Here is a 24,909-nt window from a genome sequence, read left to right as displayed (position 1 = left end):
AAACAAATTCGGCTTTGCTGCAACAACAAGCAAGGGCGAATCAACTCAAAGAGCAGGAGCTTCGACAAGCCAAGTCATCACCCCGGGCAAGTCATTTTATTTCTAAGTTGGGAGTGACGGATGATGTGGAAGCTTACCTCCATGCCTTCGAGGCCACAGCCGCTCGAGAGGGTTGGGCGAAGACGCAATGGGTAGGACTTGTGGCTCCTTTTCTTTCAGGGGAGGCTCTTAAAGCCTTCCGGGATGTAGAAATGAGTGTTGGGCAGGACTATGACAAATTAAAGGAAGAGATACTGAGCCGCCAGGGGCTTACCAAGTTTAGTTTGGCTCAACGGTTCCATGAGTGGACATTTCAAACAGGGGCAACCCCGCGTGCACAAATGCATGAGTTGACGAGAGTAGCAAACAGGTGGCTGGACCCTGGAAAAAACAGCCCAGCAGCCATTGTAGAGGTTCTTCTCATGGACCGATATCTAAGAGCCCTGCCGTTTGAGGCTAAAAAGGTGATTAGCCAGCAGAGGCTAACGACAACCATGCAGTTAGTGGAAGCTGTAGAACAGTATCAGGCATCAATGGATATGCTTCGTCTCACCCGGAAAGAACCAACAGCTCCGGCTCCCGTTCGCCGTAGTGGTTACCGCCCAGGAGTTGTTCAACAGGGTAGCTCCCCTGCTAGCTCACAGAGAAGAGTGCTTACCCCGTTTCAACAGCAACAGGGATCCTCCAGCCCAGACTCTCGTCAGTGCTACCGCTGTGGCCAAGTAGGCCATATCTCGTGGCAGTGTGACAAGCCGGACGAGCCAATGCCCACAGCTGCGTCGTCACACAGTTTGCAAGCCAACTTTGCTGCTCTCCTTGGGGGGAGGGTGGACTGCAGACCGACCTGTCCTGTAACAGTAAACCAATGTGATGTGGAAGCCTTGCTTGATTCGGGAAGTGCCCGAACACTGGTCCAGGAGTCCGTGCTGGAAGCATCACCTCTTGCTCAAAGTGAACACGTTCCGGTCGTGTGTGTACATGGGGACAGTCGTGAATGTCCAACTGCCAGGGTGAGGCTGAAAACTACGAAAGGCACGTTCAATGTTGAAGTGGGGGTAATCAAGTCTCTCCCCGTCCCTGTGCTGATCGGTCGAGATTGCCCAGCCTTCTCCATGCTATGGAAAGAGGCAGAAAAGAGGCGTGAGCGAGAGCCACGAAAACGTAAGTCTATAGTCACAAAAGTTAACAAGTCATGGGTCAATTCTTCCGAGCCGTGCGATTCCCCATCTGTTGTAGCTCAAGTTTTTGCAGCAGACTCCAGTGGTGGGGATTCGGAACCGGAAGAGACGGCCGACTCCGAGCGGCAACCCGGGCCAAGTGACGACGAGGCCGTGGACGTTGAAGCGAAACCACCACTGAAAGGTCAGTTTGGAACAGCGCAAATACTGGACCCTACCCTAAATAATGCGCTTAAAAATGTCCAGGTTGTAGAGGGCACCCTGGTGGGACCTAGGCTAACTCTGTCGTTCCCTCACTTTGCAGTCAAGAATGGGCTCTTGTATCAGGTCATTAAGTATCAGGATAAAGTTTTGGAACAACTTCTGGTGCCAAAACCTCACCGTTCCACGGTTATGCAGTTGGCTCATACGCACATTCTAGGGGCGCACTTGGGGGTGGAAAAAACCAAAGAGAGAATATTACAGAGGTTCTTTTGGCCAGGTATTCACAGGGAGGTAGAGAATTTCTGTCGCAGTTGCCCAGAGTGCCAGGTCACCGCTCCAAAACCGAGGTACAAGAGTCCTCTCATTCCCTTACCCATCCTAGAAACTCCTTTTGAAAAGGTGGGGCTGGATATTGTGGGTCCACTACCCAAGAGTGCTCGAGGCCATCAGTACATCCTTGTCCTGGTGGACTACGCAACCAGGTACCCAGAAGCCATTCCCCTTAGAAAGGCTAACGCTAGACAAATAGCAAATGAGCTATTCCTCTTCAGCACTAGGGTAGGGTTACCAAAAGAAATACTGACAGACCAAGGGAGTCCCTTTATGTCCCGGGTCATGAGGCAGTTGTGTGCTCTGCTACGAGTGAAACAGGTCCGAACCTCTGTATACCATCCACAGACTGATGGGTTAGTGGAGAGGTTCAACAAAACTCTTAAAGCCATGCTTAGGAAGGCAGTCGGCCAAGACGGAAGAAACTGGGATCAGCTTATCCCCTACCTCCTGTTTGCAGTTAGGGAAGTCCCACAGTCCTCCACTGGGTTTTCACCCTTTGACCTTCTGTATTGCCACAAACCGAGGGGACTGCTGGACATAGCCAAAGAGACCTGGGAGGAACAACCATGTCCCCATAGGACTATGATTGAACATGTGACAGCAATGCGCAAACGAATGGCCGCCATATTCCCCATTGTGAAAGAGCACATGGAAAAAGCACAGAGAGATCAAAGGGCTGTGTATGACCGAACAGCCCAACCCAGGGAGTTCCAACCAGGGGACAGGGTCTTAGTTCTGGTGCCCACGGTAGAATGCAAATTCTTGGCCACCTGGCAAGGACCATACGAAGTCGTGGAGAAGGTGGGGGAGGTTAATTATAAAGTACGACAACCCGGAAAGCGTAAAGGGGAGCAAATATACCATGTTAACCTCTTGAAGAAATGGCATGGCAGAGAGGCATTGTTTACTGGTTGTCCCCCAAAGGAGCCAGAAGATTTAGCCCGGGAAGTAGTGCAATTTGGCCCCGAACTTTCCCCTCACCAGCTACAGCAAGCAAAGGAGCTGGTAGACCGCAACCAAGATGTTTTCTCATCCCTCCCGGGCTGCACCCACCTGGTGGAGCATGAAGTACGCACCCAGGCAGGAAAAACGGTAAATCAAAGGCCGTATCGGGTACCAGAGGCCCGCAGGAAAGTGATCGAGGAAGAGGTAAGCAAGATGTTGAAATTGAATGTGATTGAAGAGTCCAAGAGTGCCTGGTCAAGCCCTATTGTCCTTGTGGCCAAGCCTGATAACACAGTACGTTTCTGTAATGACTTTAGAAAGCTGAATGCTGTGTCTGAATTTGATGCCTACCCCATGCCTCGTGTGGACGAGCTCATTGAAAGCCTGGGTAATGCCCGGTTCATAACCACTCTTGATCTTACAAAAGGCTATTGGCAGGTACCATTGGCAGCAGAGTCAAAGGAAAAGACAGCCTTCGCCACTCCGGGAGGTCTCTGGCAGTACCGGATGTTGCCTTTCGGTTTGTCCGGAGCCCCTGCGACCTTCCAACGCTTAATGGATCAGGTACTGAAACCTCATAAAGAATATGCTGCTGCGTATTTAGATGATGTGGTGATCCAGAGTCCTGATTGGGATAGTCACTTACCTCGGGTGGAGAAGGTCCTGGAGTCTATAAGAGAAGCAGGCTTGACGGCGAACCCAAAAAAATGCAAGCTGGCCTACAGTGAGACAAACTATCTGGGGTATACCATTGGCAGAGGCCTCGTCAAGCCGCAGGAGGCGAAACTTGATGCCATCCAGAAGTGGCCAAAACCGTTGACAAAGAAGCAGGTGAGATCGTTTTTAGGCCTTGCAAATTATTACAGACGATTTATTCCTGATTTTGCTGGGATAGCTGCTCCTCTCACAGAACTGACCACAAAGAAGCACTCGAGGATGGTGAAGTGGAGCCCGGAAGCAGAAGAAGCCTTTGGCAATCTCAAGAGGGCCTTATGTTCAAAACCAGTCCTCATGGCTCCCAACTTCAGTAAGGAGTTTGTGGTCCAGGCAGATGCCTCTGAGGTAGGGCTGGGTGCTGTCCTGTCCCAGATCCATGAGGGTGAGGAACATCCAGTTCTTTATTTGAGTCGTAAACTGCTGCCAAGAGAGAGGAACTATGCCACGGTGGAGAAAGAAGGTTTAGCGATAAAGTGGGCTCTAGAAACACTCAGATACTACCTGTTGGGGAGGAGGTTCACTCTGGTAACGGATCATGCTCCATTACAGTGGATGGCCAAAAACAAAGAGTCTAACAGTAGGGTAACCAGGTGGTTTTTGGGGCTCCAACCTTTTAACTTCTCTGTCATTCACAGACCCGGTCGTACTCATGGAAACGCTGACGCACTGTCCCGCCGTGATGCCTTTTGGTCCTCATTCACCCTGCCGAGGACGTCAGGCCCGAGAGGAGGGATGTGTGGCATCACGAGGGGACGTGTGGTAGAGGGGCGTTATGTTCCTCTCCCGGAATGGCTACCACGCCACAAGATGGCTGCCGGGAAAACTACATCTCCCAGAATGCACTTCTCTGACAGGTGCAAATGCCTCAGCCCTCTGATTGAAGCGGGAGCTCAGGTGTGGGAGAGGGAGAGAACAAAGGAGCGGAGACACACACCAAGCGAGAGGCATCGTACGTGGCACAAACTGAGTTCGGTGTCTGATGAACTCTGAGTTTGCGACCACAGCCGGGAGGAATTAAGTTAGGAGCAACTTTTTGAAGCCTATGTTTTGCCTTTGAAGTACTTTATTATTTTGCTTCCTGAAACACTTTTTGTTGGTTAATAAACCGGATCCTTCGTTGGAAAGCACTCTTGCCTGCTCTGTCGTGTTGTTTACGCACTGCCCTACACCTCGCTCAGTGGTAGAACCTCTCATGATACCACAATGTGTATTATATGTTATATGTATATATGTTAGTATTATATGTATAGGTTGTTATATGTTTTAGCATATTGTATTGTATATTTATCTTGTATATTTAGTAAGGTTATTATATGTTATTACATGTAAATTATGCCCAGAGTACTTGTACAGAGTGTATGTCATGTTATGTTATGTTATGTTATATTATGTTTGCTATGTTATGCTATGGTAGGTTGTTGTGTGGTGCCTTGTCCTAAGAATTTCAGTGCCCAGTCTGACCCTGTGTCATTCTGTGCATCTGACAATAAAAGACTTGTAACTTGTAACTTGCATGAAGCTTTGCAGGGGCCTAATGCATGAAAGTGTGTGTGCTGCTGATGGTGGCAGCCCCTGTGAAAGATAGCCCTCGAGGCATAGGGTCAATCATCTGGGCTCTCGTCCCATGAGAGGGATATATAGAGAGAGATACACTCTATCTGTCTTAGTGTCATCTACTCTACTCTGCTTTTCACCTGCCTGTGAGCAATGACTTTGCTCTGGTCCTGGTGTCTGTCCAGCTTACTCTCACCTGTCCAGTTTTAGCTTTGCCTCAGCCTGACTGTAAGACTTGTTGCCCAGGCAGTGGCGTGTTGTGGTGATACAGGCACACTGAGTGCTTCCTCTTGTGTCCAGGGGAGGCTAATTCCCTAATGACACCATTTTTGTCCGTAGGTATACGATTGCGCTCTGCCCTAATGGGGTGCTGTAAAGTCTTTTGTAAATTGCTCATCTTCCCCGTCACAGACAAACATTTATACCCAGCGGTTTTCTGCACTAATATGAATGATGCTGAGGCAACTGTCTGTGAGGGCCTCATTAGATGAGAGCTGGCCATTAAAGCTTAATGGGAGAATGGGCAAAAAAACAGGACAATGAAGGAAAGGGGGGAGAGAGGGAGTTTAATTATTTGCCTGAATTGTGATTAAAGATTTGCCAGGGTGATTGAGAGAGGCCAGAGACCAGCTCAGGAAAGTACCATGCAATGAAGAAGGGTGGGGGAGGGGAGGGGGAGCCAATAGGGAGAAGAGGTGAAGGCAAGAAGGCCCCAGGCAAGCCAAGGAGCACGAGGAGCGATAAATCTGCCTGACTGCTGGCTGTGCTGTATAGATGTGCTGCACTCTAAGCTCCATTCAGCACCAAGGCCAGTAGCAGTAGGGTAGGTGGGCAGGCAGACAGGCTTGTGGTGGGGAGCATACAGACACAGGGGAGATGAGGTGGTGTGAGGTCATGTGTTATGCAAGTGATGCTGGTGTTCTGTGAAATGATCAATGATTAAATGTGATGTTTTCATTGGCAAGATCAGCCTTGTGTTAGTGATTTTGTTTTTTTTACCAGAGTGTAAATCCTTGGTTAAATGGAGAAACACATACATGTTTCATGATTAAGGTGAGTTTCGCTGCCCCTAATAGTTGGAGCGGAGTGCAATTACCTGTGTTTTTGTGAAGTACTGACAAGATTTTTTTCTTTGTATTTTTCACTCCGATTCTCTCTCATAAATGCCTTATGAGTGTGTTATATAACAGTTAAACAACATACAGTCCCACACACCCCTGCCTGCACAGACAGACACGTACACGCAGACACGCACCTGTTGACTTTGCCTTTGCTATTTTCTTCCTTTTCTGACGTTGTCAGGAGAGCAGTGTGTGTTTCGCAAGCAGCACTGACCCTGCCCTACGATAATGACTACATGCCAAAGTCTCAGGCAACGACATGTCATTAATCACAACAGGAGCTGTTCAGGCAGGATTTGTGGCCCACCTCTGTCCACAGAGTGCTAAAGATGTGAGGAGGAGAGGAGAGGAGAGGAGAGCGGAGCAGAGCAGAGGAGAGGAGAGGAGAGCAGGGAAAAGGAGAGGAGAGGAGAGAAAAGGAGAGGAGAGCAGAGAAGAGGAGAGGAGAGGAGAGGAGAGGAAAGGAGAGCGGAGGAGTGAGAAGATGAGCGCATGGTGGGATGCGGAGGGTGGAAAGAAGTGTGTTTATCTGTTCAACAGCCCACAAAGAGATTTGTCTTGGGACTCGAAAACATGCCGCGTTGCCTCGCCGTGCCGAGAGATGGATGCATGTTTGATTCAGCAGTCTCCCAACAGACAAATCAATGTGCAACCGTGCCTTATTTGAGCCATGTAGATGCATTGATTATTAATGCTGCGTGCTTGCAATATTCATGCACACTGATGTTGGTCTTTATTCACACAGTTGCAAAAACTGTAAACAACACAACACTTCCTTCTGTAGAGATGGCGTCTCTTGTAGGAGTGTCTTAATTGCTCACAAGTGTGCTCTAGTATGTCCCCAGATCTGCCCCTAAGAGCCCTGAAGTCACATGGGCGAAGGCCTTTTTGTTCAATGATCATAGTAGCTGTGACATCATTTACCCATCAGCCCACTTTGCCATTCATCCAGCCACCCAGTCCTGACCCACTGCTTCAGCACAGAAAAACTGTAACATAGATATCAGTTAGCGAAAAAATCCATGATAGACAAATCCCTCAGGACCGCCTTGAGGGCGCAACAGCCCACCCCTGCTACTTTTTAAAAAAAAAATTTATGAGCAGGCGAGACAGCCAAGCTGGAGCCTACCAGGCCGCGTGCTCCATCTAGGAGCGGCAGATTGAGATCTTGCGCAGGCACCTGAGTCCAGTCCTCATGGCAGACGAGAAGGGAAGGGAAGAAGGGGGCATCGATAACCTGACCTTCACGCCTGTCCACCAGGCTTGCTCTGTGGGTAATTACCACCCCCCCCCCCCCGCCTCCTACCCCCCATCAGCCTCCGCTCCAGCGCTCTGCTAAAGGGACGGACAGATGGAGCGCGGCCGTGGCCTTGTCTGCGGGAGGCTCGTCTGTGGACATGCGTAGTGTGTAGTCATGGGTTCCTTGAATGTGTGTGTGTAAGCATGGGTTCCTGTGTGTGTGTGTATTTCTCTACATAAACATGTACGCAAATGTGTTTGTATCTGCGTGTCATATTTGTCTGTGTGTTTAAGTCTGTGTGCACCTGCATATGTGTGATTAAGTGTGTGCACCTGCACACCAGCCTATGTTCATCTGAGGACTCAGTACGAGTCTTCACATGTGTTACACTCATGTCTGTGTGTCTCCATGGCGATTGTGTGTGGAGAGGGAGGACTGGACCTTCGCTGTCTGTCTGTGGCCACGTGAGGAGATGAGACGGAGGGGATGGACAGCTAGCTCTCGGCTCCTTCCTGTGCCCTCTCTCCAAGTGTCTCCTCCATCTGCTTGCTCTGTGACCAAATGTTTCCATGACACTGTTACGCCATCTTTGAATTAGAGTCTAGAAAAAGTGAACTTTCTTGAATCCTGGGAGCACCCCTCCTTCCAGTACAACCCTAAATGCTCCTGAATTTGGAGTGTTTATCTGCATGACAGGCAATACAAGTCTACCTGACAGTTTGTCAGTGTTGTTTATATGGTGCCCTGTGGACGCGTATGTAACTGTTCTCTGTCTGCCTAGGCTCTCAGTAGGGATCTTTGCTGCTAAGCGGTAATTGAGAAAGGACCATTTAGAAACACATCACCCAATCGAGGTCATGTGAACACAGTATGTCAAGGCAAGCCACTCGATTTGTAAAGACTGTGATTAGTTCATTTAGCTGAATGAAGACGGGCATGTGGGTGTGCAGGAATACTGTGAAAAGGATACCACAATACATTATGACTTGTTTGTCATGATAGACCTAAACATTTGATCTGCAGTTTACCTTGGTGAGTCACCCTGTGAGTGAGCGCCTGTGGTGTTTGATAACACACTCTGCCATTATGACAAATGTTTTACTCATTTATGACATATTTAATTATTGTTCCACTTCTAGAAAGTTGTCCTGGGGGAACAAGGCAGAATTATTGACTCTTTATTTATTCTTATGCTGCCTTCCATTTAAATACTTTCTTTGTCACTAAACTTTCTTTATCATGCAATACTCAACTGTCATTAAAGTCAACTCAGAGTTGGTGTGTGCATTTGTCTCCACAGGCATTTGCATTGTTGTTCGCTTCTGGGGCAGCTTACTGTATGCACATGCATATAAGACATCAGCAAGGGAAGGTACATTATTCACTTCCAGTGGACATCACATAGCCCGTTGGTGTTGCTGCTCAAGCATACATCTAGCCAATCTACATGGGAGAGGACAGCATGATGGATCATGGACCTAATGCAGATAATGGCAAATGGGAGGGGAAGAGTGGAGCGAGCCGTGAACCAAAAGACATACTGGAGACGAAGAGACTCAAGTATGAAATCACACACTTGACTTAAGCAGAGGCTATGTCATTTCCATCATTCAGTAAAAGATGAAATGAATGTGGTCTTTATCAGCTCAAAGGCTCCAGCTGGGACCTGGGGGATAGTATTGCCTATTGTAGCAGTGTTAGTTTATAGGTTTTGAGGAAACCTATAATCATTTCATCATAGACGTATTTGTTTTCATTTGCTCCTTGTGTCGTGTTGATATGACTGATATGGAAATGGGTTCCATCTACTTAGCTCACTTTGAGACTCCGTTAAAGATAAATTATGCATCTCTTGCATGAATATGTATGAAACATGCATAAAGTATTAATTTTAAAATGGTTGAAACTGGATTCAAACGTATCATTTAAGACAACACAATACATTACCAGGACACATACATATGTATATAATACGTGTGCAGAAAGTATGTTTTTTGTTCTAAAATTTCACTTTCATACAGATGAGTTGTCAGTAAAGTATCTATATGTCGAATACCTGTCATCTGAAAGACTACCACTTATCTGTCTGTCAAATGCTGTAACTGTCAACCAACAGTGAACTAACCCACAACCTACCACCCCACATGCAGTCTAAACCTATTTGTGATCATAATTAACAGTCGGCTATCCAAACATATAAATAAATCCAAACCTCCAGCTCTCAATGATGTATAAATCTCAAAAAAGTTTGATCTAAACACAAAGTCAAGTAAAAATTAAAATAACATGCCTGCATTATACCAAGATAAAGTTTAGGAATTAGTTTTTTTTTTCTTGGTGCTTTGAAGACAGAGATAAAAAGCTGTTGCGGGCAAATGAGGGTGGGGGTGGGGGGTGGTTGCATGACTCTGCTTCTGTAGTAATTAGCCATGTCCTCCTTTCTTTCGTCTCTTACTTGCAGCTGGAGCTCCTTGAGTCTTCTCCAAACAGGCCTGTGCCTAAACAGGCTTATTTCCCATTGTGCTTTATTTCATTAAAACACACATCTCGCCCACACTCTGGGGTGTAGAAAAGATCCTTCTGTAGTGCCAAGTGCCTCTCTGTGCTAACACTCACCACCCAAATATGCTGATCAAGAGTGTTTGTCCAACACACTGTCACACTGGTTTTCTATTGATCTTTCCCTGTCCGTGTCCTAAGATACACCTTTTGTCTCTTTTATATTCAAAATTAACATAATTCTTTTTCTACAAAAAATGGTTTATGTAGTTGTCAATTTGTCAATCAACTTTATCTTCCAGGAGGAAGTGATGAAGTAGTGCAGAAGTATGAGTTCTAATTTAGTTTTTATGTTTTTTCCAGATTTAGCAAGAATGTGTTCGCGTGAGGCTAATAATCTTATGAAACAAGCACATTTTGACTTTGGTATCTGAGTACACAAGATAACTGGGACTACATAGGAGGATAAGCATTCCGGGGCTTTGGTGAAAGTGCGTTTGATTTTCATTAATTACAGAAAATTATGTCATTACCTTTATATTTGGCAACCACTTTGGATAGTCCATTATAAATAACTGTGGGCAGATATTTGACAGATGTTCTATACATTTTCAACAAACTATGAAATACTCATACTAAGCTTTCCTGTTATATACTGTATATAAAAAAAAACATTTCTCCACAAATCTTTAGCACTGATTCATTGGCCTCGTGATATTTCCCCACCTCCCTTTCTCCATATATCTTATCTCCATCTTTCCATAATCTTCTCTGTGCGCCCCCACACTGCCCTCTTCCTTTCATCCATTCGCCACTCCATCACCTACATCTTTCCTTCATTAAGCGCAATTTATGGTCGTCCGTTTACAGACACATAGAGACAGGGAGAGCCCTCTTCGACGTTGCAAACCCTCTCCGAGCACCTCTCTGTGGCCTGACGTGCCCCTCCCAAATTTTGTAACTATCTGACTCCGTCAATCCGTCAATACACCAGTATCAACACCCACAACCGTCGGAGAACCAGAAATGAAAACGAGTCCGTCGAGGCAACTGCGTGACCACGGAGTAACGGAGTCGTAGAAGTATATTTCCTCCCTTACACTCATTCTGTCATTGGGCGAGGCCTCTGTACTGGACTTAATTGCCAGCCATGCAAATGTGTTGACCTGTCAAAGGCCAGGGCTACCCTGTCCATTTCCCAGAGGAGGGCTGATTGACAGGGCAAGGCTCACCTCTGTGAACCATGTCAGCTGACAGGAAAGCATTCCTGTCACCATTTCCTTTCAAGGCCCCACCCCTGTCTCATTGTTCCTCTACTCTGGCATGCCTCTGCTCAACAGAGTTACTGTAGTAGAAACACAACTGCTGATAATGTTCTCTAACAATTCAGCAGAAACAATATGTGATAACACACAGGATTGCATTGAGGTAAATGACTACTGAGCCACTGGCCATTGCAGTGAGAAATATGACTATTTGCCTACCCAGACAATGATACCCCTAGCTTCTTTTAAATGCAGGATGATGATAATCTGGAGAGTCGACTCATTACGGTCAAGTCTTAAATGACAGGTGCGTGAAATTATAAGACTTTGCCTTATAACAATGATTAACTGTAGTGGAGAATTGTGTCAATACTATATTCTAATATGAATAATGAAAAATGAGGGATGATTATGTTGATGAAGATAGAAGAGGAGAAAGAGGACGAGGAAGAAAAAAGAACAAGAAGAAACAGGTAGTTACGAAAGATATCGGAATAAGAACTTGTTGAAGATAACTATAGCGCTGTCAAACAGAACATAGAAGCATCACAAATATAGACAAGCAACACATTTGGTAACATGAGCTGCAGTGCCTACAAACTGCAGTATGCCTGTGGGTCAATACCGGCATTCTGCTTCGGTCAAACAAATACATCTTCTCTTTAAATAATGAAAGAATAATGGACCGTCTTCCTATAACATGTCCCACACTCTTTATGGAGCCAAGCAGTCCCAGATGTCACAGTAACCAAGGCAGACCAGAAACAACAAGCTCTGCTCTCCCCCCTCCTTACCAAGAACGTCCTCTGATGAGCCTGTGCAAGTTCCACGTGCCCATGCTCCTTGTTGCCATGGTAACGGCCTGAGACCGGCCGCTCTGTTGACACGGATGCTGTATCGGATTCTCCTGAATGTAGACTCCAATGCGCAGACTTTCAGACCTAATTAGATCTATTTTCTCACCAGTGCGGTAAAAAAGAAGTATATAAAAAATGTGTCTAGGATGTCTTTCACAAATTAAAAGTTCCTCACCTGGTCCAGAGAATGACGACTACAATGGAGCAATTTTCTGGGAGTATACAGAGAGATAAAAAGAGATGGAGGTGATGAAGAGAGTGGGATCATTTTAAAACATGGCAAAGCCTCAAAAGATGCAAAAAAATATATCCGTCAGTCAAAATATAAAAGGTAAAGGTTTTGGTGGCCTGTTATTTCTAAGAATATATACTTGTGAAGGTCGACATGACAGATTGTTACAGAGAGAACATTTCGACAGATTCTCTGACAAAAAAGTGTGAAAAGTGACACCAGACTTTTTCTGTGAGAAACACTGGTGCCGGCAACCCTTGATAGCTGTCTGATACCTGCTCACACCTAGTGAAGAGGATATCATTTCTCTTGTGAAGACACTGATTTTCTGGCCATGACTTTTTCCTCACTCAAGAACGGGTAACATGCTACAACATGTTAGGATACTGCACACAAGAAAATGAACAAACACATTCTTAACAAGGTTGCACTTACACTCAACATTAATAAAGTATGAATAGACTTAAATAAACTAACATACTTAAAGTCTGTCACAGCTATGTTCACTGTAAAGTGGGTTGAAAGGCAAACATGACACATAGAAAAAATATATATTATGTACATTTTTCATATCTGTCAGATTAGTGGAGACAAGTGAAAGAAACTCATTCAGTACATCATCCAGTCTTAGCCCTCAGAAAAGCATGATACAAAGGTATAGACATCAGTTTCTACTCAGCAATTGATCTGTGTTACAAATCTTGATCTTAAACAACATATTGTTGGAACAATGCCTTTCAAAGTTCTTATATACAATAAACTGAGGGTGCTTAAAGGGTGCCATTCTTCAAACCAATCCCAAACACACATTTGCATAGAACTGCCATTCAAGCCCCTACTTCAACTCAATCTCTACTTTGTCTGTTTCGTTTTTTGTTCAGTGAACCCTATACACAATGGCATGTAAGTTGTTCAGTTGATTTCCTATCATGACTGTCATTCAAATGACAATCTTTTCTCATAGACGACTCAAAACATTACTATTAGAGGTGTCTGTACCTCTGTGTGAGGCCAGACTTCAGCTAATTAAGGTGCAATCATGTATGCGAAACCCAATCAAGTCAAACAAAAACCTTACTTTCAGGACCATGGACAAGGACGGAATTGTTACACGTCCACGTGATAATGTCTGTTGTGATCTGCGATATGTGACATCTGTGGTATGTTTAGGAAAGACCATCTTTTAGCCTTTTTTAAACACATTTCTTTCAAAAATGTAAATATTATGTCTCGATCTTGTGCTCTATGGAAAATCGTATATAGATGTGTGCGTATCTAAGTAGGCTACAGCTTCTCAACGCATCTTTAGTAGGCTATAGGATCAAGCCTCCGAAACCGCATTCATTTTCCATTAGCTGTTCTGACTTTATGTGATTTATGACTTGCGTTCTCTGAGCACTAGCACCCCCTGTAGCCATTAAGTTGGCTGAAAGTCACGGAGAACGCCTCAAGAACGAAAGAACATGACATGGAGCCGTCGGGATCGAGAATATTATTCAGTCATTTATCAGAGAAAGAGTCTTTGAAAAATGTTCATCTGATTCGAATAATACGTTGATGTAGGAATCTGACAGAACGTGAAGCACATAAGACAAATGTACCTTTCAAGCACAAAAGCCTTTGTTGTTAGGTTCTGCCTGGCATTCTGCAATCTCACTTGAAAACTTGCACCGAAGAACAAGTCAGTGTACATGAACAAATGAAACCTTATATTTTCCGAGACAAATATCATCAATTCCCTCTGGACCCTGTATACCTGCAGGCACACAGAGATCAGACGAGGTTGTCTGGAACTGTGGCGCTGTGGAACAGCTCATATAAGATCTTTGATTTCATAGTCTTTTATGGAATAGTACATCGTGATTCGTTGAGTTTAGTTCTCCATATCCTGCTCCTGGCGACTGGGTCGGTTAAAAACGGGACATATACCACGGGCACCTCTGGTTGAAATTTGCAAGACAGGGAAACTGACCTCAACGCCGTGCCTTGTTGGGCCGACGCAAACTGTCCAGCTGCGCGGGACTCGTGCGTAATGAGTTTAGGGGAAACGCGTGCGGGGAAGCAGTGTGAGCTTGGAGAGGGGGCACGAGGGAGTCGAACCAAGCGGAGAGCGGACACCACTGTAGTTTGACGAGCAAACCTATTCCAGGGAACTAAAACAACCAGCAAGCCTTCAAACACACCTCCCCCTCCCTTTGAACTCTCTCTCTCTCTCTCTCCCTGTCTCTCTCTCTCTCACACACACACACACACATACACGCAGAGAAAAAAATGTTTCTCTACCCAGAAATCTACAGTAATCTGAATTTCTCGCGACTATGGAAAAGACAACACCACGGGAAGACTGAGACGTAAACAGGGTGTTGTGTGAACAATATTCAAACTAACCACATATTGCAACAAAATATTCTCTCTGAGTTACATTCGGCAAGCTTGAGGGTACGTCTTCTCTCGAATAAGGATCGCACGGACCTCGGCTTTCTTCTGTATCAAGGGTATGTGAACACTAACCTTCAATTCCCGTTGCATTTACTTCTTGCGTTTTTGACATTGTTCCCTGGAGAACTTCTTTCTTGTTGGTTATTATCAGTCTCATGACAATATGGAACGTAGTGAAAACAATGAGACAACAGCAGACGTTGGCTGCAGATTACTTCGTATGAAACCATTATCACCACCAGTGTGTAACTGTTGCTTGTAAACAGTGTAGATTCGGAGTTTATCCGCAGTAGCCGTTTGCCCTCGTGGATTTCAAGTCTTATGTAAACCTGCTTGGCATTTTTTTACGGGACCCTGTAGCGCGTAGCTTTATACAGTATAATATCTGTTATATCAAATTCATGCATCCAGCATGTTTGTAATGATACGCTGAGGCAAATGTTGTGTTTACATTTTGTCCTACACCCTCTTTCTCTCTCCACTCTCTCTATCATTATCTTCATTTTTCACAGAAAATAAGGATGATGGAGTTCCTAAACAAATCAGGCTTCGTCGACTTCAGACACTTTCAGCTGTACAACGAGTCGCTGTTTCATGACAACTTCACTCATTCAAATGAGACTGAGGAGAATTTCCTCCCCAGTGGTTTGAAGATCACCATCGTAATGGTGTACATGATTGTCTGCGTGGTGGGGCTGGTGGGGAACTGCCTGGTCATGTACGTGATTGTCAGGTAAGGTTGTTTTAAAGCAATACATCGGTAGGATATGTGCTTGTGTGTATGTCACCTGTTTGCTATTGTTGCTCTAATGAGACCATTGCCTGGTGAGTGTCTAATTAGAAGGGTTCAGGTGGAGGTTGTACAAGCGATCGTGGGGAATTCTGGGAACTGAGAATTGTCATAATGGCTGCGCATAGAGCACTTGGAGCCCACGGTAGCATTTAGCCTGTATCCTTCAGGGAGATGTTGAGGACCTGTGGTTGTCTCTGATACATCCAAGCCAGTCACACTGGCAAGGTCAAGTGAGCCACGTGTTGACCCATTTCTGAAAAGAGAGGTGCTTTTACGTGCTTCAGAGTGAACATTCAGTGGACACTACATAGGGGTTAATTGTGCATTAGCACATTTTGTGCATATTTTAGGCCTAGGAGTATTTCCACTGTCAAGAGGAACTGTCTGAAACACATCAGGCTGTGATTTACAAACTTTCATGGGTTTTCAAAATCCAATGTCTGACCATATAATGTCTTTTTATCATCTGTTGTGTTTTAGAATGGGTCTCCAAGGTAAACATAGGGACTTCAGTGACCATGTACTTAAACAGAAAACTCTCCTTTGTTGTAATCCATGAACAGAACACTCTTCAGTGATTTGAGATGTGAAAATCTGATTTATCTTTCAATTTCTACAACATTGTTTACATTTGAACCGCCCATAATTTTCATTGTTTTGTATATGTACACATATTGGAGCAATAATTCATTTATTTACATATTAAACTCTGCGAACGTGAGTGAGTTAGAGAGAGAGAATTAGCAAGGAAGTACAACATAAGGTAACATGAAGGAATTGTGCATTAATGATAAAAACATTTGCTGGGTCGGCTGCAGATAATTTATCAGGACCTCTCTTTGGAAGGCCCTTTCCCTGTTCTGTCCCTCTCCTCTTCTTCTCTTCTCCTCTCCTGACTATCTCCCTTCAGGATAAACTGCCTGTTTGTTTCTCTCTCATGTCTCCCCTGCTGATTCTTAAATGAAAACACAAGTCTAAATAACTAGTCCATGAGTTGGTATTATTTGATAATAGGCTATGTTGAGTTATGTTTATGAAAAAGGTAATCCATCCATCATTGCAATTAAGCATGGTAAAATTGTCAGTGTGGCATTCCCAAATTGCCTAAAATGTAGGTTAGCATCTCCTCCTTGGCTATAGGCCTACCCGTCCTTAACCCCTTTTCTTGCTCACCTTCTCTCTTCCTCTTTGCATGTGGCTTCACTCCCGTTCCCTTTTCTAAAAGTTAGTCTAGTTTGTTTCAGCGTGTCACCCATTTTTGTTTTCAATATGCATTAAGACAACAGTACATCAGGCAGGAATACATGGCTGTGCGTTTGCGTGCATTTGCAGCTAAAACGACACGTTTAAAATCTACTTTACGTAATGCTGCACTAATGCATGGATTCCAGTTGTCGTCAGCCTGCAGAAAAAAATAGAGAGGACATGACCTCAGTGTGCTCAATGGTAGATATGGGCATGCTTTGTTGTAGTATTTTTTTTGTCCCCTCCGAACTCAGTGCTGTGTCACAGTGCTATAACTGTTGCATTAGCTATGTTGCTCTCAGTGATGAATGGAATCAGTGGTTTTCTCATGCTTTGTTTGCCTAGGCATGTATAGCCGTCTACCTTCCTTTGATCTCTTATCATTGCCCCTCTCATTAACATACCCACAAGTTGGCTTGTTTTCAAGGCAAATGTTTGATCAAATAGAGCCCACCTACCCGACCATCACCACCAGACCCTCCTGCACATTTCTGAGAAGGTCACATCTGTTGCTAACCTACCCCCTCCCTGTTAACCTTATTTGGTGTTGAGTGTGTGGCCCCTCCATCTGGCCCAGTATGTGTCTGTGTTATTCAACAGTAATAACTTGTAGCGCGTGCTGCCGGGGCCAGTGATGAGGCAGTGATGATAAACGTGTCACTCTTGGCCCACTCTCTGGATGCGGGCCTACTCGTAGGTCACCCACCCACACCCGGTGTGGTGCGTAGAGTCCTGTTGACTTACTCTGTCTTTGTCTATCTCCGATAGAAACAGAATGTGGCTCTTAAAAGCATTGTCTTTGTGTGTCTGCTCCTTGCTCGTCTGGCATCCATTGTAGAGGTCCAAGTATGTCTTTCCTCAGACTCTTGACGTTCGGAGAGTCATGCCCTGCTGTCTAAGTGAAATACCTGTGTTGTTATGTGGAGAGATCTTTGTAGACACAGGTGGATGTATTGTAGTCTTTTGTGTATTTTCTTCATCTTTTGTCCAGTACTTTCAACGCTTTTAAAATGTCACTGTTGCCTGGGAAGCTTAATCCACTATGGTGTGTGAACACCATTTATGAAAATCATAGCTATATAGTTCTCCCTACTCTGTGCTTCTCTATTACTTAAAGCAGCGCTTCCCAAACCTTTCATTGAAATGCCCCCCCCCCCCCCCCCCCCCCCTTTGACAATGACAAGTTTTCAATTTAATTTCATCAATCAGTTAAAGCAGCAATAAGGAGTTCTGTTCCAAAACTTAGCAAGCTTACTACCTAAACACCACCAGCAGCCCAGCTGACACTGATAGAAGCTTGCCAGCACACTAACTGGTTTCTTTTGGCAGTATAGCTGACAAAGATTGTGTATCGTTCCGTTCTTTGGATCTGTTCATGTTAGGCACATGTCCATTGTATTAATAATTAGGCTATCCCTTCTAACATACAGGCTAAACAGTAGGCCCTGACCATATTATATAAGTACAAAGTAGGCTATAAACTCATCACCAAATAGGTAAGTTACAGGCTACTATGCTGTAAGAGTTTATGTAGGGTTCTCGTTGTGTTTTTTCGCCCTCAGCCCATGCCCCCTTGCTGTAACTCTGCACCCACTCTGGAGATGCTGGTCGAGATCTAGACCTGTGACGCCAAGCTACCGTAATATTTTTCATCTTCATGGTCAAAATCTAAATGAGATATTACTCCAGCCCCCGGTTTCCCGTAGCATAAAACATTCAAAGTGCTTGAACCCGTCTTCATCTCAGCTATAAAAACAAACTCATATAATTTGAGTTGGCTGTTTTATATTATCCCAATTGGGTTATTAGTCCTTAATAGACCTCCATATAGCCATAAAACTTCCATAGGCAGCGACTGTTTTTCTTTACAGGCCTGCTCCATCTCTGTAAAAGAATATCAGAAAAGATATAGCCAAGTGGCTGACACTGAAATGTGAAGAGCAATTTTGCAGAGTGCATGGGAAAAGGCCGCGAGCCCTGTCCATTTTCACTTCAGCCAGCCAATGCCCTTTTGATCAATGCTATAGCTTAATGAATGCGTCCTCCTCCAGCCACATCTAAAGGAAGGAATCAGCTCGACGGCATGGGGCATAAATATCCTCCTACTGCATTGTGATTGGCTGTTTCCATGGCGCTGTTGCTTAAGAGTAGTGTGGGCAGATTCAAAACAGTGCCGTGCCTCCCAGCTGAGCTTAGGGTTCCAAGGTAGGAAGAAGCTACACAAGCAGTAATTACACCTTGCATGTGTAAAGGGAGTCATTCTAAACATGTATGGAAATGTATTGTATATTGTGTGTCTGTGAGTGTGTGAGTGTGTTTGTGTACACAGTGGTGTCTGGTAGTTGCAGGCAATACTTGAATGAATGAATCTGCCAAGTCTTGGGATGGAGCCTTGATGATGTTGCTCAGGCTGAGGTGAAAGCATGCTGTTAGCTCCTAAGCTGACTGTGCTGTTTTAAGGATCATGGATTGACACTACTTGCAGCCTACAGCTGTTAAAGCCCTGCCTTTTGCAGCGAGATGCAGTTCTAATGGCTTCTAACTCTCTGGGGTAATTTGTGCTCTTGTAGCGATAATCTTGAATAATACGGGCCCAGAGAGGTAACCACAGGTTTGTTACATGTGCTATGTCAGCAGTAAGGCACATTATCACATTGATGTGGAGTCTCTGTGAAGAAAATCTCTATTGCCATACCTGACTGTCCAGAAGCTTCTCCATTTTGTGCTCTATACTTTACATTAGTTTACTTCTCTGGCTTTCAAAAAACTCTGCAAAATGCCAAATTGACTGGCAGACATGTTGTGTAAATTTAATTTCAGACAGCATTGTGATTGCATGTGATGAATAAGTATTTAGAGTTTTAACCTAAAGCCAATCTCAATGTTATCTCTTTATCTTAGATCTATTTAAGAGTCATCATACATCTATTGTTATTTATGATGCCTCAAGTGGCCATGACAATAATTAGTCAGATCTCAGTCAATTAGCTCACTCTGCAATATGAGTGAATGACTTTAGGCATACAATATTGGAATGGTGACAGGGAGTTCTGTGTTAATGGATTCTGCTGTTGGCTGTGATTTAGAAGTTAATTTCACAAACTTGGAAATGGATTTACATTGGAAAGGAAACCAATAAAACAGAGGAATCACAGGGGACAAGCAGAAGGCTGAAATGGAATGTGATAATTGAAAAAGGTTCCTAGTGAGATCAGAAAATCAGTTCAGTTCTCTCTCTCTCTCTCTCTCTCTTTCTCGCTCTCAAAATGTCTGGTTTCGTGTTATCTCCTCACAGCCAACAGGGACAAAAAGAGAGCTTTTGCTCAGAGTATGTCTGATCATTGAGTTTTTATTGGGGTTATTTTCTGTTCTTCTTCGCTTCAATCAAACAAGACCTGCAGCTAGAGAAGGGCTTTAGAAGCGTGGGCCTCCTGATATCTCTCGTGCATTTATCAACTTAGCCAAGAAGCCCCGGGGATTTGGAGTTGTCACAGCCCACTGACTTCATGCTATGAGTCGATGTCTTGGTGGTAGTAGGGTGATACTCTTTCTATCACTTTTCCAAAACAAGAGTCATGGAGAAGCTGCCCTTTAAGTGAGTCATTTATATCAGATGACACATGAGCTTGTTATGGTCTTACTGTGGGCTCTGCTCTTCTCTAAGTGTTTTGTCCTCCTACTACTGCTTTCTCTAATAGCTTAAGAAAGTATATAATTTAGTTTCTATTGTTTTCAGTCGTCAGAACACATTGTGGTTGGTAATAGGGAATGTAAGGGAACTTTGATGTTGAAAATGCATATGTGTCTCCCAGTGTCTCTTGTTTTGCAACCACTTTACAAAATTATGATTTATTGCTGCTGTTGGACAAGAGCTTTCTACAATAACAGTATGAGAACTCTGCTCAGGTTAGCATTTCTGCCATCTTTACTTATACAGTGGTCTGACGGTGTGCTTATATACTGATAACATTTGTACATAGACAACTCCACCAGTGGCTGCAGCAAAGAATTGAGCCATAGAAATATTCCAGTTCCTCAACGTGTCAGACTACGATTGATTTTGATATTGACTCTTTTTTGTTTCTTTTTACAAAGAAAATAGTATTTATGGTCCAGGGACCTCATTACCTCCAAATCTCTGAATTATCTGTAAGGGATGTAAAATGTTTACGCTCAGCAAGTGCTGCACCAACTTGAAAATGTATATTCCTTGTGTACCTATTGTGATTGTAGCTGTATGATGGCAAAACATCAACAAACCACTGTTGCTTCATAAGAGTATTCTTGTACTGTGTCCTTGTGGAGGTTTTGGGGGTAGTTATTGCTCCCAAGAATAATTTGTTTCACAAAACGATAGTAGTCAGCCACTCAAGCACCAGAGAGGCCTCTTTTCAAGTGATGAATAGACTGTCATTATCAGGTCTGATGTTAGAAGATGAACCTTCGCAACCACCCGGGTGCTTTTTAAGGAAGTGCTTTAAAGGGATTGAAATGTGCATGACATTCATCACTGGTCTCTTTCGCAGAACTCCCTTTTTGATTTGATCCTCCACGCGGTGCCTAAGGAGTTAAGAATGGAATCGTCACGGTGCAAGTCATTTGCGCTAATGATGCCTCAGATGGCAATTTATGGGGAAGGACACATTTATTTCAGCGGGGGTAATTTCCCCAAGCCCGAGCTCAATATGTAGCCATTCTATATTTTCCATATTTTTTTTAATGAGACATTTTACTCTCGCGGATCGGCAGCCAAGTGCCGCTTTTGTTTGGTGATGGGTTAGCGGTGTTTGTGTGTAGGTCAATATATTTATGTGTGCTTGCTGTGTTGGGGAAGGGCGCTGGGATTGACAGTAGCTCACTGGCTGACAATGCACTTTATTTACCAAAAGTGCCCCTGCAGTCAAACACAGCCGCTGTAGTGTTCTTGGCAGGCAGCGAACAGTTATGCTCTGGCTGGCGTCTTCCCAAAACATGTAAAAAAAGAGAGAAAATACTACAGAAAGCTGCACATGCTGTGCTCAGTTTTGTAAATCATTCATCATTTACAGACATGAGTGATGGGAAACTATGCCTGCCTTGCTTCTTGGAGAGTTACCTGAAGTAGATGTTTTTTAGAGAGGATGTTTATTTTTTTGTTTAAAATATGCCTTGTTTGAGTCTGTTGCAGACTGTTGTTGGCTGGCTTGCTTTGTGATGTTAGCATCGGGCTCGGCCCTTAATGAACCTGTTCTCCCACAGAATATATGCAGAACTTCGCTGCTTTGTTCTCAGCACCAACAGCACACTCGCAGCTATGGTAATGAGGTAGCACGGAACAACCATGCAGAGAGATTGAGGGCAGATATCACCTGCTGCTTATAGATGTTTATCTTATATTTTCCACATCCACATCCAGGAAAATATGATCTGTCCAACGGTACACTACAGAAGGAAGACTTACAGTGAACAGTGACTAACTGCTTTAGCATTTAGTTATGTATGGTCCAATGAAAATAATTGTATGGTCCAATATAAAATAACAATTTAAACATAAACATAGAAGGCCTTGGGTCTTACACCTGGTAAAGACTGGATCCCCTACCAGGACTATAGGGGTACAAATAACAGTTGAGTTTAGCTTCAACACATCATTTCAATGAAGGTGCCCCTGTGGTGTGGGATATTGCAGAATATTATGGCTTATAACATATTTCACTTTTTTCTTATTTCTTTCCTCCTTTCGCACTGTTATGTTTCAAACATTGTGTGCTATTCCCATTCATTGCCTCCTACCTTTTTGTGTGGTGGTAGTCTGCTGGGACTGAAAAATGGCATTACCCTCAATAAGCACTAGACTCACCAGTTGTAGTAGGATATTTGACTGTCAATTATAGTGAAAAGCTGGTCTATTTTATACAATGTCATGTGGGGCTCTGAAATACTCCTTTGTAGGCTATATAGTCAGTTCTCATTCGTGTGTGTAAATGGTTTCTCACCTTTTTGATTTCCTTCCAAGACTGTGAAATAATCTAGTTACTTTGGGGAGATGAACAGATTATTTTCATTGATTTCCTTAGTGTAACAAGGACAGTGGTTTCACAACAGCGTAGTCAAGGCATTTTTACCATGGGCTGCGTGAGAGACAGAGTGTGTCCAGATGTCGTCTCTGGTCTGTCTCTAATCTAATCAAATAGAAAGCTTTGCATGTCCCTTAAGCAGTGACAGTCAAGTGAGAGCATAGCAGACCCTGTGTCTCTATGTGTCTTTGTGTTTGTAGATATTGTGTGTCTGCTTCATGCACTGAATAAAGTTAGATACGGGTTGGTGTTGCTTGAGAGTAGTTATGACTGTAACGCACACTGATAAAAGATGGTAGGAAAGTGCAGAGGAAATTAGCCAGAGTTTGCTGGTTTGGAAGGGCTAGCCATCTAGTTTGGGACTGAACATGGCAGCGGACAATGCTGGATCACATGCAGTTTCGGACTAGAGAAGAACTTGGCAATGGTGGTAGTCAAGAGACTGAATGGGTTTTCCCATTCTAAATGCTCTCTAAGGGAGAGGAATGCAAGGTACAACCAAGGAGATTCACCAATTCATAGATGTGATTTTCCTGACAACATTCCAAACTGTCCATTATCAGAATAATACCTCAATTATTCCCGAACCGTGTAGCTTGCAGGGAAAAAAAGTTTAACTATGACAAAGGATGCCAAGTCAAAGGTCAGTGAGAGGCCTTACCAATCAATAAAACCAATCTCTGAAAATAATTTTCTGTCAAAACCTTTGCAACCTTTTCAAATTATTTGGGAAATGTAACAAGCACTTTGCCGGAAAGCCATTCTGACGTCTATATTGATATGATGTCAACAGTAAAAACATACTTTTAGGTGTCTGTCTTCTTAGAAAGGCCTTTTTGGTGCAGATGTTTCAGTATCTCCAACATCCATTTAAAATCATTTTCAGAGATTGGTTTTATTGATTGGTAAGGCCTCTCACTGACCTTTGACTCGGCATCCTTTGTCATAGTTAAACTACACTACACTAGCTACACGGTTCGGCAATAATTGAGGTATTATTCTGATTGTGGGCCAAAACTGCAATAACTCAAGTGAACACACAAACAATGCATTATCATTAACAATTGGCATGTAAGATGCAATTCAACAAAAGTAAATGGACAACACAGAGTATAAGCAAATAACATAACTAGCGTGCATATAAAATGAAATTATCACTCAGAGGTTCATGTTTATTTTTTTTTAATTAATTCTGAGAGAGAATATTGCTTTACATATAAAACCATACTTTTCACATTACTGGAAAATGTCATCCTAGATTAGCGTACTGGATGCTAATTGTATAAGTGCCATAATCATCTAAACTGTGCTCTCTGTTTATTTTAAAGAGGGTTTTTACGTGTTTTCTGGAAAATTTGAAGTGTATGGAAGGAGGTAAATGGCCATTTAAAACCTCTTGTGCCTCAAACCGCGAGAGATCACAATGTAAACATTCATGGCTGTGTGTCTGCATATGGCATGCTTCACCCTACCGTCGCCATCCACTTTGTTTAGCTGTGATTGACATAATGGAGTGCTGTCCTGTGGGGATGGCCGTGATATTGCCTGGAATGCAAGTCTATCCGGCCCGTCGTCTGGTCTGATCACTACGCTTCTCGGCATCGGCATGTGCGACACATTCCCTTAGCACCATTGTGTGTTTGGAATCCTTTACACCCAATTACCCCTGGCACAGTGCACAGTGTTTCACATTCGCTGTCAAGAGAGATTGATTTCGCCCTGTCGGAACCCACAACAGATCGTATATATTTAGTCTGTGACATGGCACTCGCGCCTTTTGTGGAAACTTTTGGAACATTGAGGGCAACTCAACGAGTCGTGGAGACTGAGTGTCTCTGTAGAATTCCAGAAGTCAATGGTTATGTAAGGGATAATGTATAGAACGTCGGGGTGCTGTTCGCCCTGTCGGGGCTTATTTTCCCGATAATGACCGGCGTTCTATACATTATCCTGCTTATTACACGGCTACTTGCCAAAACGAAAAAATAACTTAACACAGTGTGTCTTTTTATAATATTATTTTAATTACATTTTATTTGTTACCATTCGTGGTGTTAAAAAGCAGAGAAATAGTTCGCCAAAGACGTTGAACATTCTTTAGAACACAGCTGCTCAACTGTCAGCTGAAACTCAAGATCAGATCAGCTGACGTCGCTAAGCAACGGAATACACTGAGGTTGATAAATTACCGG

The 24,909-nt window shown here is 43.8% G+C and overlaps 1 protein-coding gene across 1 annotated transcript in view; it reads left to right on the top strand.

Annotated features, from left to right (window-relative positions):
• Positions 1 to 13,899: 13,899 nt before the first annotated feature.
• oprl1 (opiate receptor-like 1) overlaps positions 13,900 to 24,909 on the top strand; it is a 28,419-nt gene continuing 17,409 nt past the window's right edge. Inside the window, exons 1-2 of the mRNA XM_012826094.3 lie at positions 13,900 to 14,679; positions 15,136 to 15,356. Coding sequence (XP_012681548.2) covers positions 15,145 to 15,356 — 212 coding nt within the window. The 5' untranslated portion in view covers positions 13,900 to 14,679; positions 15,136 to 15,144. The remainder of the gene's footprint in view (positions 14,680 to 15,135; positions 15,357 to 24,909) is intronic.

This window comes from Clupea harengus, chromosome 4 (assembly GCF_900700415.2).
Source record: "Clupea harengus chromosome 4, Ch_v2.0.2, whole genome shotgun sequence".
NCBI lineage: Eukaryota > Metazoa > Chordata > Actinopteri > Clupeiformes > Clupeidae > Clupea > Clupea harengus.
This window is presented reverse-complemented; position numbering and strand designations above follow the sequence as displayed.